The sequence below is a fragment of the Oncorhynchus clarkii genome, chromosome 4, assembly GCF_045791955.1.
Source record: "Oncorhynchus clarkii lewisi isolate Uvic-CL-2024 chromosome 4, UVic_Ocla_1.0, whole genome shotgun sequence".
Taxonomy (NCBI): Eukaryota; Metazoa; Chordata; class Actinopteri; order Salmoniformes; family Salmonidae; genus Oncorhynchus; species Oncorhynchus clarkii.
The window spans coordinates 23,456,847-23,472,010 of record NC_092150.1 but is presented as its reverse complement, the minus strand read 5'-3'; the positions used below and the strand labels follow the sequence as shown (position 1 = coordinate 23,472,010).

The window sequence follows — 15,164 nt, the reverse complement described above, 5'->3', positions numbered from 1 at the left end:
ACCCTGCGACGACATCTGCAGTGTGTTTTAAAAGGTTGTTGATCAACTTTGTGTTTGTCTGTTACTCTTCTGATTAGTAACCTCTACCTCACCAGTTTGTGGTAGGGTAAATGCACTTTTGGTCGGACTCTCTCACCATGCAATGAAGACATTCAGTGCTGTTGTTGGAATTCCTCTGAACCTCTTGTTGCAGTAGTGCCTAAGAAATTCCTCAGCTATGTGCTCATCCGCTGTCCATGGTCCTGAAAGGCCAAACGAGTGGAGGACTCTGTCACTAACTTTCTGAGAGAGCCTGAAAGTTAGTGAATTTTTGTATGCTATTTATGGTGCCGCATTAGTGTATACAAGCTTCCGATTTAGTTGTTGCTCCATAAACATATGCAGGCGTGTGCTCTGAGGAGCCATTTACCCAATTCAATGGACTTAGTTATTTTATGTATAAAAAGCGCACTGCATGCTACATTTTGGGCTCTTCAGAAAGCATATGCAATTGAAAAGCAACAATCTCTTGAAGTATATTTTTAACACACTTATGGGTTTATGTTTAATCCATGTTTACTTGTCTCTAGTTTAGAAACATGTAGATAAATCCTTCATTGTATTAATTTGAATACTGAAAGTAGCCTAAATAAATCAGTCAACAAAAACAGTAGCTGTGTTATCCACACATACATATAAAGCAACCTTTAGAGACTTATCTGTGTCCTCTAATAGCCAATATTTGGTAGTGTAAACCAGATAAATGGCTAAGACATTGGTATTCAAGATGATAGATTATACAGGACATCTGGTTGGAACAGGTGCGGTTGTCATATTCGCATCATGCTATCTGCAGCTGTGGGTGTTTCAGCAAACCCTTGGCTTTATCTGTTGTCAATGGCTCTGGATTGCTTTGCCAGCACCTGCCACTTCTCAGTCAGTCTGTACAGTATGTGGTTTTAAATAAGTTATTTCATGTAAGGATTGTAAAACAGATGCGACTTTGGTTTGCGGTACAGTATGTTTCACTTATCTTCTCCCAGCCGCCACCAAGTGTAGCAATATGTGGAGTAGGTTGTGCGTCAATAACTGAAATAGCTGTGATGATATTTTACTCCCTTATAAACTACATGCACGTAAGCACACACACAGTGTTCGTTCATGTAATGGACACTGTAAAGGTCAGTTATCAACCTTTACCACAGGTGTCTGATAAGTTGTAAAAGGATCTCACTATGTCTGATCCTATTTGTATTCTTACAGCCCTACCATTGTTCACAAGAGCTACAGGCCAATATACATTTTTGCAGAGAGCATTTCTATTTTGCAACCAATGTGTTGGAATTGAAAACCGGGAAGCTGTTAGAGAATGGCGGACATGTACACTGAGTGTACAAACATTAGGAACACCTTCCTAATATTTAGTTGCACCCCCCTTTGCCCTCAGTACAGCCTCAATTCGTCAGGGTATGGACTCTACAAGGTGTTGAAAGCATTCCACAGGGATGCTGGCCCACGTTGACTCCAATGCTTCCCACAGATGTGATGATTGAAGTGGATTTAACAAGTGACATCAGTAAGGGATCATAGCTTTCACCTTGATTCACCTGGTCAGTCTATGTCATGGAAAGAGTAAGTGTTCCTAATGTTTTGTTCACAGTTTAAATACAGCATCATGTGTTACAAAATAAACATACAATTTGTAACACAAGTCCAAAATGATTTCCAGATTATATGGGGTTCTGTTATCCTTTTTCCCAGTGTGGTCTTTGATGTACTTGCACAAAAATAATAATGCATATATTTTAAAGCTCATGAAGGAGCATCATCCAGTGTACTATGAGGGTTGGCAGATGATGCTGTTTCTGTGGACAGTGAGACGAGTGAAGGGATTTTCAGGAAGCGGTGGATTAGCCCTCTCAGATGGCAGAAGGAGAGCGATCTGCTCTGACGGTGTGGTGGTTACCCCATCTGTCAATAATTAGCTCAGTGCTACCTGGCACCAGGTGGTCGTTCGTTTCCACACCACATGGACCGGCTAAGGGACGCAGAGTAGAGCAGGTTGTCCTCTTGCCTAGGGAGTTTACTCTGCGAGCCAGTGGGCAAGCTGGGCCTATGGACTAAGTTTTTATGGCAATATATAAATCACACAGCGGTGGATGATTTAACTTAGCTGTTAATCTATATTTTATTTTGAAGTTACCACCTTCCAAAGCTGTCCCAGTTGTCACCTAAACCGTAGCTAAATTCCATTCTCTTCATCCCACCCATTGTCACTAGGGTGTGGATTATGTTTAAGTCATTTAGCAGACACTCTTATCCAGAGCGACTTACAGGAGCAATTCGTTTTAAGTACCTTGCTCAAGGGTACATCGGCAGATTGTTCACCTAGTCAACTCTGGGATTCGAACTCGTGACCATTCGGCTACTGAGCCAACGCTCTTAACCGCTAGGCTACCTACATTATATACACATTAAATCTACACAGTTTACAACGGATATCAGATCATATGCATTTTTATTATTCCATTTGGAAATATCTCCCAAGTTTCTAGCCACCTGAGCTGTCTAGGAGATGCCTAGGAGGTGAATTGGTGAAAACCTTTCGAAATAAAAAAAATACAGTTTTTTGTCAGGAAGCTTATGTAGTATGTGAAATTAAATATTCTTGGGACGGTGGCTATACTTTTTTTTTTACGTGTTGTTTAGGCCTAACTGTTGGTAGCCCAACATGAATCCTGATAGTCTGAATGTGATTTTTATTTTCCCAGGTAACCTTGGACGTGTTGACTGCATCAGTGAATTTGAGTTTGACCTTTTCATCAGACCGGACACCTGTAACCCTCGCTTCAGAGTATGGTTCAACTTCACAGTGGAGAATGTGCAGGAAACACAGGTAGGTGATTGTATGAATACTGTATACTGCAGTATACACTAAAATGTTACTCGATTATTTTCTATAACAGGTAGAGCTATCAACCTGTCTGTATTCATTAAAATGTCTATGCACACTTTGAGTAAAATAAAAAAACGTAGCCCACAATTCAAAATTATTGGAAGTTTTGTTGTTTCACAGCCCTTCAGAAGAGTTGTTTGTTTGTACCTGATTCCTTTTAAAAGTACTGAGAAGCACTAGCCACTTGCATGCGTTGAGCTCTAGGATTGGTTGAGAGCAGTGGTCACATGCCAAGGGCATTTGCTTAGTTTTATCAACCTTGGAGCTTCATGAATTTTAACATTTCAACGTAGTTCAGAGAGAGAAAACAACATACTAAAAAGGAGACTATCGGCAGCTGAATTATATTCCTGCTATCTAATGTAGGTATACAGGCCTGGGTAGTTCTATGCTGAAAAGAGGGATAGGGAAAACAAAGCAATTCTAAGAGAGAGGGAGAGAGAGCAAGCGTGCATGAAAATGTGGGATGCTGAAGCTGTTTCCTGCAGCCCGGCCCTATCGGCCCCATCTCCCTGCAGTGCTGTGGTCAGCGCTAATCAAATTTTATGGCCAAGGGATGAATGGAAACCCTTTGCCAGGAGCCTGATCGATTCTAGGGCCAGATACCGCCCGGCATCCTGCGCCATCAGGATATTTGCTGTTTTGGCAAAAGAAAAAAGAGGAGAAAGAAAGGATAGTGAGAAGCCCACACAAACCCTACACTCACTTACTCTTGCATACACCGACAACTACAGGTGACAAAAAGCAGTTGATGCCACACAGTCCTTTCTCTTGGAAATATATTTTTCTGTCTTTCCAATTTTCGTTTAGAATGAGGACCTGTGTGAATTTAATCTACTTCAATAGGTTGTTGTTAGGGGAGCTGGTGATTGTCCTTTAGTACGGTGTGTGTTATACTTGTGTGTGCGTGTGTGTGTGTGTGAGAGAGATGTAATTGTGAATCGGTTGTTTACTTAAAAAATATAAATATAAATAAAAATAATGAGTAAATAAATAGAGCTATCTGGAAGCTGTGCCATAGAGATATCGGTACATTCACAGGGAACTGGGCTGGAGTGTTTTATCCAGCTAAGCCTGCCAACTCTCAGTCGAGAATAGGGAAATTGGAAACAGTTAAAAATCCGTGATATTGGAACCGAGATGACCATTCTGAAAGAATGTAAGCTGGTGAAACAGATTTGGTCGGCCTCAATCAGTTTAGCAGCTTTGTGGAAATTGGCTGCACCAGCTTTTTCTTTTCTTCACCCCAAAACCTTCACCTCAAACCCTATCTTACTTCTGGTATGGTGAGACTGATGCTGGTTAATTATGTTGCAACGACTGGACAAAGCATAGCAGCACTCTGAACTGGAGTTATCATTCAAGTCATTTTGACTCTGTTGAACCAGTTATTAAATCCTAGCCCTTCATGTTAGTCTAGTTTCACCTAACCAAAGACGATAGTCTACATATTGATGAACACTTATAGTGTGTCAGTGATGAATTGGTTGTGATATACTCTTTTTTTTATATACCACTTTAGCAATTTTTGTAAATAAGCCAGCCATGTTACAGCAAATACATCTCTTTCATATTTCAAATTGAAACTATTCAATATTCTGGGCCATCATTTTCTCACCTCTGAAAAATCTATCTGGTTTTTAACCATTGGAAACAGTGATGTGCTGTGCCCTAGAGTTGATGTCTTTGCGGAATCACCATTTTATTCATAAAAATCAGTCTAATTAAGCTAGAGACTTGCGGGTTTTTGCCTGGGCTGCGTCTCAATCTACTGCATCCGCCGATGTCGGCCTTCCGCAGTGTGTGGCAGCTGTGGTACAACGCTGTTTGTCAGACCAGGAGTAATCCTTTTTTTGTGATCGACTTTTTATTAAGTTTTTAACAGGTACAAAAAACTATCAAAGAAATGCATACAAAGATAACCCCAACACGTTCCCTCCCTCAGTCCCCATCCACCCGCCCGCATCCTCCCTTCCCCACCAGGAAACCATGCCCGCCACCACTTTCCATTCCACCCAGCAATCGAGGTTGGCCATTAGTTCCCCTCCCACACCCCACACCCATCCATCCCACGAGGCCCACCCCCAATCACCCCCACCCTCCCCCGCAATGACCAGAGATCACCCCTCCCCCACCCCCCATACCACCCCTTCCCGTGGGCCTGAAAGCAAAGACGTTTTTTTTTATTTAAAGTCTACATTTCTAGATGTAATTGGTTTGTATGTGTGGGGCTTTAGCTGAGATTGTTCTTTACGGAGTGAAGTATTTTTGCTCAGGCCTCAATTGTTCTTTGACTAGCACCATTAATTCTCGCTGTCAATAATTCTAATGTTATAACTTCTTATACAGTAGTAACTGTATCCATTGGTTAAATGGGAGAAAGGGAGGTGGTTGCCATCTTAGAGCCAACATTTTTTTTGCAGCAGTGATGCCTACCATCAGTAATCTTCTCTGATTGATTGAGAGATTCAAGGGGTTTTCATCATTAAGTAACATAATATATGCAAAGCGTTGAATATTTAAATTCTTGCACTTCAAAAAGAATTGGGAACTTTGCCCCAGAAGCATTTTACGGCAGGGCACTCCCATATCATATGGAGGAATGTGCCTACCTGATTTAGGGGACACAGTGAACAGTTGGGAGTTGGGGGCAATTTCATCGTGAAACGTTTCCTTGGTGTTAAATAGAGTCTGTGAACAAACTTGACTCCGAGAAGAATAGTATATTTCAGTTCTTAATGTACCTGTTGATAGGATAGTCTCGAACAAATCTAGTCCAGTTTATCTTCCAGTGATTGCACATAGAACAGAGGGTAGAGGCGATTTATTTATTCTAAGGCTATCCCTGCCCCCCAAAAAATATTGGGTGACGGAAAGTCGTCTGATCTATAGACCAATCAATTGGTCAACATTTTTAAATGTGTATTTTTCCATATATAGACATACACTATGTGTTTTAATAAAATCAGCTATCTACACGATATAAACAAAAGTATGTGGACACCCCTTCAAATGAGTGGATTCGGCTATTCTATCCAGCAACCTTTCAGCAGCAACTGGCCCAACGCTCTAACCACTAGGCTACCTGCCGCCCCTAAGAACTTAACTGGCCTGCACAGAGCCCTGACCTCAACCACATCAAACACCTTTTGGATGAATTGGAATGCCAACTGCAAGCCAGGCCTCAGTGCCCGACCATACTAATGCTCATATGGCTGAATGGAAGCAAGTCTCCGCAGCAATGTTCCAAAATCTAATGGAAAGCCTTCCCAGAAGATTGGAGGCTGTTATAGCAGCAAAAGGAGGGACCACCTCCATTTTAATGCCCATGATTTTGGAATGAGATGTTCGACAAGCAGGTGTCACATATTTTTGGTCATGTAGTGTATGCATTCGAGATGTCTGATTCTTTAAGCGCACTGTTTGATGAAATAAGACACAAATGACTCAAGAGGGAGCCAGGGATCAAGATATCCAGAAGAAAAACAAAACTTAACTTGACCCGACCATCCTCCTCCCGCTCCTGCTGGCTTTCGCAGATTTGGCCATTACTCTCCTGAATTTGCCGGTAATAGATTACACGAGGAGTCGGCAACCTTTCTCATGTGGAATGCCAATTTATCTTACAAGTTCTACCAATCTGCGTGACAGTTATGGTTGTCATATGCACATTTCTGTGGAACAATTTCAATTAATTTATAATAACGTCTTCGTATCTAAAAATCATTTTCATGTGGTTGATCAAAATTCTATCCAAATCTAGATGCAAACCTAAAAATAATCTTCTGTTGCCATTGCCAACTATGTAAAATAGCTTACAAAGCCAACAAACAAAAACATTGCAGTCTGCAGGTAGAAAATATCCTGATAAAAATAAATATCCTATAAATCACATTGGTTACGCATGGCCTGTCTGCAATGAACTTGAAACATTGTATCAACTATTAACTTGGGTCCAGGGCTATGCTCGTGCTAGCAAACTTGCAAGATGGTATAAAATATTCTGGGCCCTCAGAGTTTCTAGCGCCAGTGAGCTCAGGACAGACACAGCTGTAGGCTATTTCTGCAAGGAATAAGAAGTAATCAAATGGGCCTATTTTATGAAGTTTCCACTGGATCAGAGCATGAGATTCGTCCCCTTCACGCAGAGGGTAATCGAAAGGGAGAAAGCTGTAAAGATGTTTCAATATACATCGAGGAACTACTGTCATTCTCAATGGATGTAAAAACAGACTTTGTTTGCTTGCTGTTTGACGTGAAGAAAACATTACTTTGAGAATCGCCACAGCTCATTAGTGGTGGCACGTTAAGTCAATCAGAAAAACCATCAGATCCCTAAATGGGAACATTTATACAGTATGCCTACATTTGCGCGCAGGCCAGGTAGCCTATAGGCCTACTTCTATGCGTACTCAGGTGCACGTTCTTACTCAACATTGACAGGAGTGCTCCAAACAAAAGACAATGACTAAACTCGTAAATTGAATGAAATAAACCAAAGCCTGTTTCTCATAAGTGTAGCAGAGGTTGCACGCTCTGCAACCTGAAGGACAACAACGTGTCCACTCTAACGATGAGAAAGGATAAAGACTGGAATAATATATTGAATGGATTAACAGAAAATATCGTAACCAAACAAACATTGTAGATGAGAAATTATAGGAATTAATGGTAAATGTGCTAATGGTGTTAAAAGTAATGGGGAATTGATAGACACTAACAATCAAAAGCAAACAATTCACACAATGAAGTTATGAAACAATGAATGTGCACAATTTGGCGGGAGAGAGGTCATTTTGGAGAGAGAGGTACATTGTGCACTTTAGCCTCTGCAATTAATTCATTCACTGAGATGGGCGCGAAAAAGACAGGTTTCTCATGTGCCATAAAAAAAGTGTTAAACAAATCAAAATATATTTTATATTTGAGATTCTTCAAAGTAGCCACCCTTTGCCTTGATGACAACTTTGCACACTTTTGGCATTCTCTCAACTTGCTTCAGATGTTGAGAGAATGGAATGCATTTCAATTAACAGGTGTTGCTTTCTAAAAGTTCATTTGTGGAATTTCCTTCATAATGTGTTTGAGCCAATCAGTTGTATTGTGACAAGTTAAGGGTGGTATACAGAAGATTGCCCTATTTGGTAAAAGACCAAGTCCATATTATGGCAAGAACAGCTAAAATAAACAAAGAGAAATGAAAGTCCATCATTACTTTAAGACATGAAGGTCAGTCAATATGGAACATTTCAAGAACTTTGAAAGTTTCTTCAAGTGCTGTCGCAAAAACCATCAAGCGCAATGATGAAACTGGCTCTTATGAGGACCGTCACAGGAAAGGAAGACCCAGAGTTACCTCTGCTGCAGAGGATAAGTTCATTAGAGTTAACTGCACCTCCAATTGCTGTGGTAGAGCGGGTCGAGAACTTCAAGTTCCCCGGTGTCCACATCACTAAGGACCTATCGTGGTCCAAACACACCAACACAGTCATGAAGAGGGCATGACTATGCCTCGTGCCCCTCAGGAGAATGAAACGATTTCACATGGGCCCTCAGATCCTCAAAAAGTTCTACAGCTGCACCATTGAGATCACCCTGACTGGCTGCATAAAGGCTTGGTATGGCAACTGCTCAGCATCAGACCGCAAGGCGCTACAGAGGGTAGTGGGTCCGGCCCAGCCATCCAGGACCTCTATACCAGACGGTGTCAGAGGAAGGTCCTAAAAATTGACTCCAGCCCCCAAGTCATAAGCTATGTTTGAATACTCATACTAACCGCACGTTCTATTGTGATGTAAATTGAGTATGTAGTATGTTTATTGGTCATAGTATGGATATAGTTAGTATGCCAAAAGTACCTAGATGTCGTACTACATACGACAAAATAATAATGTTTTCAGATTTGAAGATAATGGCGGAAAATATGCAGCTGAAGTCCGACTAGAGCGGAGACAAATTCATTGCTTTAACTAATTGTGAGAAATGTTAAGAAAATATTGAGCAGTGTAATAAAGTAAGGACTTTTCAAAAAAGTTACGTTTCACATTATGTTAGCTAACAATTTGTGAGCTATGCTATCCTTATGAACCGCATATCATAACATTACAGCAGTATCTACCGGTATGTTAGCTAGCTACCTAATGTTAGTTGGGTACTAATATATCGCACTTGCCAGTATATTTATGATATGCTAACTAACTACTTTTAGGGTGTATTCGTAAATTCCATCTGGAGTGCCAGAGTGTGCTCAGAGTCCGCTCTGGGCGTTTGTAAATTCAGAGCATGGTCAGATTGTCTGTTTGTAACGTTGGCTAGCTTGCTAGCTACTTCCAGACACAAATGAGAGAACACCTCACTCTGACCATTTTACTCGCCCTAGCAGAGCTGGTTAGCCTGTTTTCATGTTATCCAGAGCGTTAGCGACTGTAACTGTGCTGCTGGCAACAAATTCATTACGCTTTTTTGCTCATGTTTACTGACACAGGCCATATTCAATGGGCGGCAACAGTGTCATACTGTTTTTGACCAGACAGTATCAGATAGGCCTACACATACTGAGACAGAGGGGCGCCGGTAAGATACAATACATTCATCCTCTTGCAAATTGAAGGAAAATTATGAAACAGAGATGATTTTTGGGGAAGCCTGGGTTCCCTTGGCATCCATGAATACACCCCACTGGGAAAAAGAGAAATCATTTAGTTAGAATGTGAGGTATCTTGAATTCCTGAAGGACAACAATTTCTCCTCTTTTACTCCAAAACAGACTTTTTATATTGACATTTATTGATGATGATGTTATGTAATCTAACATGATATACAGTATATGGCACATACAGTGCAAGATTAAAGGACATTTAATCTCAGGTGACTGACTTATTTTGTGCAATGTCATGCTGATAGGAGCTATTAGATCACTCGGTCGTGACCGAGTATAACAACTTAAGCCATAGCTTTCTCAGATTGATGAATATTTTTTTAATGGCTTAAAAGGTTATCATATTTCCTCTGCACTTTGCTATATTCTGAATAGAAGGTGAAATGTACATTTGCACATTAGTTTAAGAGATGTGAATGTTTGGACATCTTTCTGCAGTGTATTGTGGAGACGAAAGAAAGGCTCAGTAGTTTAGAGTCCCTTTTTTTTTTGCCGAGGAGGGAGGGAGGGAAATCTAGTTATGAGAATTTGCCTGTTTATATATAATATATACATATATACACTATATATATATATATATATATACACTGAGTATACAAAACATTAAGAACACCTGCTCTTTCCATGTCAGAGACTGACCAGATGAATCCAGGTGAAAGCTATGGTCCCTTATTGAATGTTGTTAAATGCACTTCAATCAGTGAAGATGAAGGGGAGGAGACAGGTTAAAGAAGGATTTTTTACGCCTTGAGACAACTGAGACATGGATTAGGTATGTGTGCCATTCAGAGGGTGAATGGGCAAGACAAAATGTTGAAGTGCCTTTGATCGGGGTATGGTAGTTGGTGCCAGGCACACCTGTTTGTGTCAAGAACTGCAACGCTGCTGGGTTTTTCACGTTCAACAGTTTCCTGTGTGTATCAAGAATGGTCCACCACCCAAAGGACATCCAGCTACCTTGACACAACTGTGGGAAGCATTGGAGTCAACATGGGCCAGCATCCCTGTAGAACACTTTCGACACCTTGTAGAGTCCATGCCCCAATGAATTGAGGCTGTTCTGAGGGCAATACTACAAATAATATTAGTAAGGTGTTCCTAATATTTGGTATACTTAGTGTATTTCCCTCACCCACAAATAGAACAGCTTGCAACAAAGGCATTTCACTGAGGGTAGTGCATACGGCCCAGTATATCACTGGGGCCAAGCTTCCTGCCATCTAGGACCTCTATACCAGGCGGTGTCAGAGGAAGGCCCTAAAAATTGTCAAAGATTCCTGCCAACCTAGCCATAGAATGTTCTTTCTGCTACCGCAGGGCAAGCGGTACTGGAGCACCAAGTCTAGATCCAAAAAGCTCCTTAACAGCTTCTACCCCCAAGCCATTAGACTGCTAAACGATTAATCAAATGGCTACCCAGGTTATTTGCATTGAACACCTTTTTTACGCTGCTGCTACTCACTGTTTATTATCTATGCATATTCACTTTACCCCTACCTACATGTACATATTACCTCAATTATCTTGGAAAACCTCTACCCCCACACACTGACTCTGTACCGGTACCCCATGTATATAGATTCGTTATTGTTACTTTATTGGGTTACTTTCTTTCTTACTTTCGTTCGTTTTTTCATTTTTTTTAGCAAATATTTTTTGACTTACTCTTTCAAAAGTTCTGCATTGTTGGTTAAGGGCTTGTAAGTAAGCATTTCACAGTAAGGTCTACCTACATCTGTTATATTCGGCGCATGTGACAAATAACATTTGATTTTACAGTACTTGTGCATGTGATCTTGAAACTTGAAACAGAGGCTTTTCTGGGAAGCCTTATGGTTGTTGTGTAATATCAGTGCTTGCCAGAGCCGGGCTCCTGGACCACTTGAATGCTGCATATAGTTAAAAAAAAATCTGTGATGATGGGTTTGACCTGACACCCTGAGAAAGGAAGCCTTGGTCCATGTCTGGATGTGGCTGTTTAACCCCTCCTATCCTCTGTTGCCTGATGTCCTTCACTGCTGATGGGGATGGCTGGCTCCCCCATGAATACTGGCAGATGAGTGTAATCATGGCCGGCGGCAGCTCGATGTGGGGCCCGCCTGCGGGAGTGTTTACGGCGTTGTGCTCCTGGATTAGACAAGCAGTTTATCAGGTCTCCCCACACTGGCACCCCCACTCAGCAACAGGTCTCATCCTCTGTTTACTCTGCAATGCTAAAAAGAGAGAGTCCCTGTTTTTTATTCTTTGGCTTTTCCCTTCTTCCTTTGCTTTGGGAACAGCATAGCCATTTATATTTCCTGTGCCTCTGCTCTGCTGTGGGGAATGCTTTCAAGGTTTTTCTCCCAGTCACTATTGAAGAGGAGTGTGCTTTTGTAGTCTACCAAAGGGATTATTCAGCAAAGTGGGATTTGGGAACAAATAGGCCTACACCTGATATAACATGTTGGATTATAGGTTTAAACCTTAGTAGAGACATAGTAAGAGGAAATTGTGATTTTGAAAGACATAGCTAGGCCTACAAGTTATTAACCAGTGCACTCAGAGTTATCATGATATCAAGTAACCTTCCTCTCCAAGGGGAACTAATGGATCTTATTCTTTGTCAAGACTGATAATGACATAATGACATAGACAAAAGGATATGAGGGCACACACTGGATTTTCTAATTATAGCTAAATATGTTTCCATGGGTTATCTTCTGATGAAGACTCATCAGAATGTGTAGCTTTATTTTATAGCTTTATTCAGTCAAAGCCTCCTAGTAAAATCCATTCTGATATGAGTTATGTTTTTCAACAGAACAGACAGTAGAATAAAGCCAATTTAGCAATAGGCATGCTTCTGTTTCTATACAGTGTTTGAAATCAGATCACTATAACATAATTGATCTCAGTGTTTACAGTATTACTATGGATTGTTAATTAACAGTTAAACAATCTTATTTTGGATTTGACAGTATAGAACCCCATCTCTGTGTCCTGTGTTCATCAGGAATGTATGCGTCTGTCGGAATGCATGGACCAAAACGCAGCGCGGTAAGTGTTCATGATTGTTTTATTAATTAAAAAACACTCAAACAAATAACAAAGAGAAAAAAATGAAAAAACAGTTCTGTCAGGTGCAGACACTAAAGAGAAAATAACTACCCACAAAACCCAAACGAAAAAGGACAACTTATTTATGATCCCCAATCAGAAACAACGATAGACAGCTGCCTCTGATTGGGAACCACACCAACATAGAAATAAAGAAAGTAGAATGCCCACCCTAGTCACACCCTGGCCTAACCAAAATAGAGAATACAAACCTCTCTATGGCCAGGGCGTGACAGCGTCTGTGCACTGTATGGATATCAACAGAGTAACGCTGTGAATCACTGCCAAATCCAGTCAAAGACTGGTCCTCGTCCGAAATCATGAAAGCGGAAGATTATATCTGTGTAGCAATGCTACTACAAATACCAGGCAGACACAAGAGGCCAATTTACATTAAAATCACAAAATATCTCACGGTTTAACTTTTAATGTCTGAACCTTTTTGATACTCCCTGCCATGGGTGGTGAGGATGTGCCTATGAGGCCTTTTGAGTTCCTAAAAGGTTGAAATTGTCTGAGCAGCACTGCTGAGCCCAGCATGTGAGGCGGCAGAGAGGAGCTTAGCATAGCCATTGTAAAGGAAGCACTGGGGCCATTTGGAGCCCTGTGCATCTGCATGAAATTATCAGTGCAGAGTCAGGACATGGATCATCTTTTTCACAGCGTAATGAATACAGATTGCGCACCGGATAGAGATGCTCTGCAATCTGCTGCGCCACAAATGAAACAACTGCTGTTCTAATCAAATAGTATTTTCATGCCAGCGCAGCCTTAAGTTGGACTAAATTAAATTCCAGATTTGGGGTTATAAATGTTGCAATTAGGTTATTGTTTAAAAAGGGGTCCTGGTGTTGGCTCCCTCGCAGTGTGTGAGCAGTCGCCGGTCTGTTGTTGTAACCCGTTGGTGTCCAGATAGTAGAAGGACGGAGTGCAATCACAGCACCAATGGTTTAACGCCAGCGTTTAGACGTAGAATCATTCATTATGCCAACTAGCGGCCTGGGAGCACACATTTTTCCCTATTTATTAAACATCAAGGAGCTACTAAGCAGCATCGTGGTGCCGCTTTGATGCTGCTTTTGTTTCTATTTACAGTATGTGGTTAATTCAATCAGTAAACGACCTCCTTCTTGCTGCACTGTTTGTTCATTGTGGCTAATTACTGTGTAAATTGATCTCATGATGTTATATCTGTAAACTTATACCCAATGGGGGGGGGGGGGGCATGCTGATAGTTATCATTTAGAGTGTTGAGTTAGGCTACACTATTGTTGTTCACTGTCTGGAGATTCTGTTGATGAGCTAGAGATGCTTAGGTAAAGTGTTTCAGTTGTTCATATGCTTACCCTTCACTTTGAAGTTGGTATCTAGGCCTTCAGTGCATTATCATCTAAACACAGATTCATCATGGCTGGCTATTAAGTGCTAAACTCAACTACTTTAATGACTTTTTCATTGGCAAGATTAGCAGAGGTGTGGACTCGAGACACATTTGATGGCTTGAGACTCGACTTGGAAACTTGACTTGGACTTAGAGCCTCAAGACTCGGTACACAACTTTGACTTGAAACTGATGACTTGAAATGATCAAAAATTACAACAAAGCGCCTATGCAAAGCCCTCACTGTCACTAAGCAACTTATTCTAGCGTCTGCCTGCCAGCTGGAAATCTTTGCCAGTGGGGGTGTGTGTGTGTGTGTGTGTGTGTGTGTGTGTGTGTGTGTGTGTGTGTGTGTGTGTGTGTGTGTGTGTGTGTGTGTGTGTGGCCTAACTGTCCCTCCCCTCTGAAGCATAGATTACTGTAGCCTACTGATGACGTTACAGGCGTAATTCAGAAATTGGGGAGAGTTGTTTAATTAGAGAAGAATGGATTTACTTTTTCAGTGCTAGTTAAGGATACTATAGTATCTATACTATCACATTTCATGTTGGATTTATTTAACTACAAAAAGGTAAGACATTTGAATTTATTCTAGTGCTGCTCTGCACACACAAGCGTGCTCGCTAGCTAGCTAGCCAACGTTTACTCTGGCTCAATGTTAAACCAACTCGGCAGTTCAAAGACATTCAAAGTTCCTTCATAGAAGCCGCTGCCCCATAGGACATCAATATCAAGCCTGTCTGTCAGTCTGGACTTCATCACATCATCTTACAAGTCTCCATACATGTTTCTGTGAACACATACACTACTGTTCAAAAGTTTGGGTTCACTTAGAAATGTCCTTGTTTTTGAAAGAAAAGCACATTTTTTGTCCATTTAAAATAACATCAAATTGATCAGAAATACAGTGTAGACATTGTTAATGTTGTAAATTACTATTGTAGCTGGAAACGGCTACAATATCAATATCTACATAGGTGTACAGAGGCGTACAGTGTTCCAATGGAACGTTGTGTTAGCTCATCCAAGTTTATCATTTTAAAAGGCTCATTGATAATTAGAAAACCCTTTTGCAATTATGTTAGCACAGCTGA

At 41.0% G+C, this 15,164-nt stretch overlaps 1 protein-coding gene across 3 annotated transcripts in view; it reads left to right on the top strand.

Moving 5' to 3' along the window:
• The window catches only part of LOC139406612 (cytosolic carboxypeptidase 6-like), a 465,185-nt gene that overhangs the window by 28,505 nt on the left and 421,516 nt on the right, over window positions 1-15,164 (top strand). For all 3 annotated transcript variants that reach the window (XM_071149384.1, XM_071149383.1, XM_071149385.1), the window contains exon 3: window positions 2,751-2,875. In XM_071149384.1, the coding sequence (XP_071005485.1) occupies window positions 2,751-2,875 (125 nt within the window). The remainder of the gene's footprint in view (window positions 1-2,750; window positions 2,876-15,164) is intronic.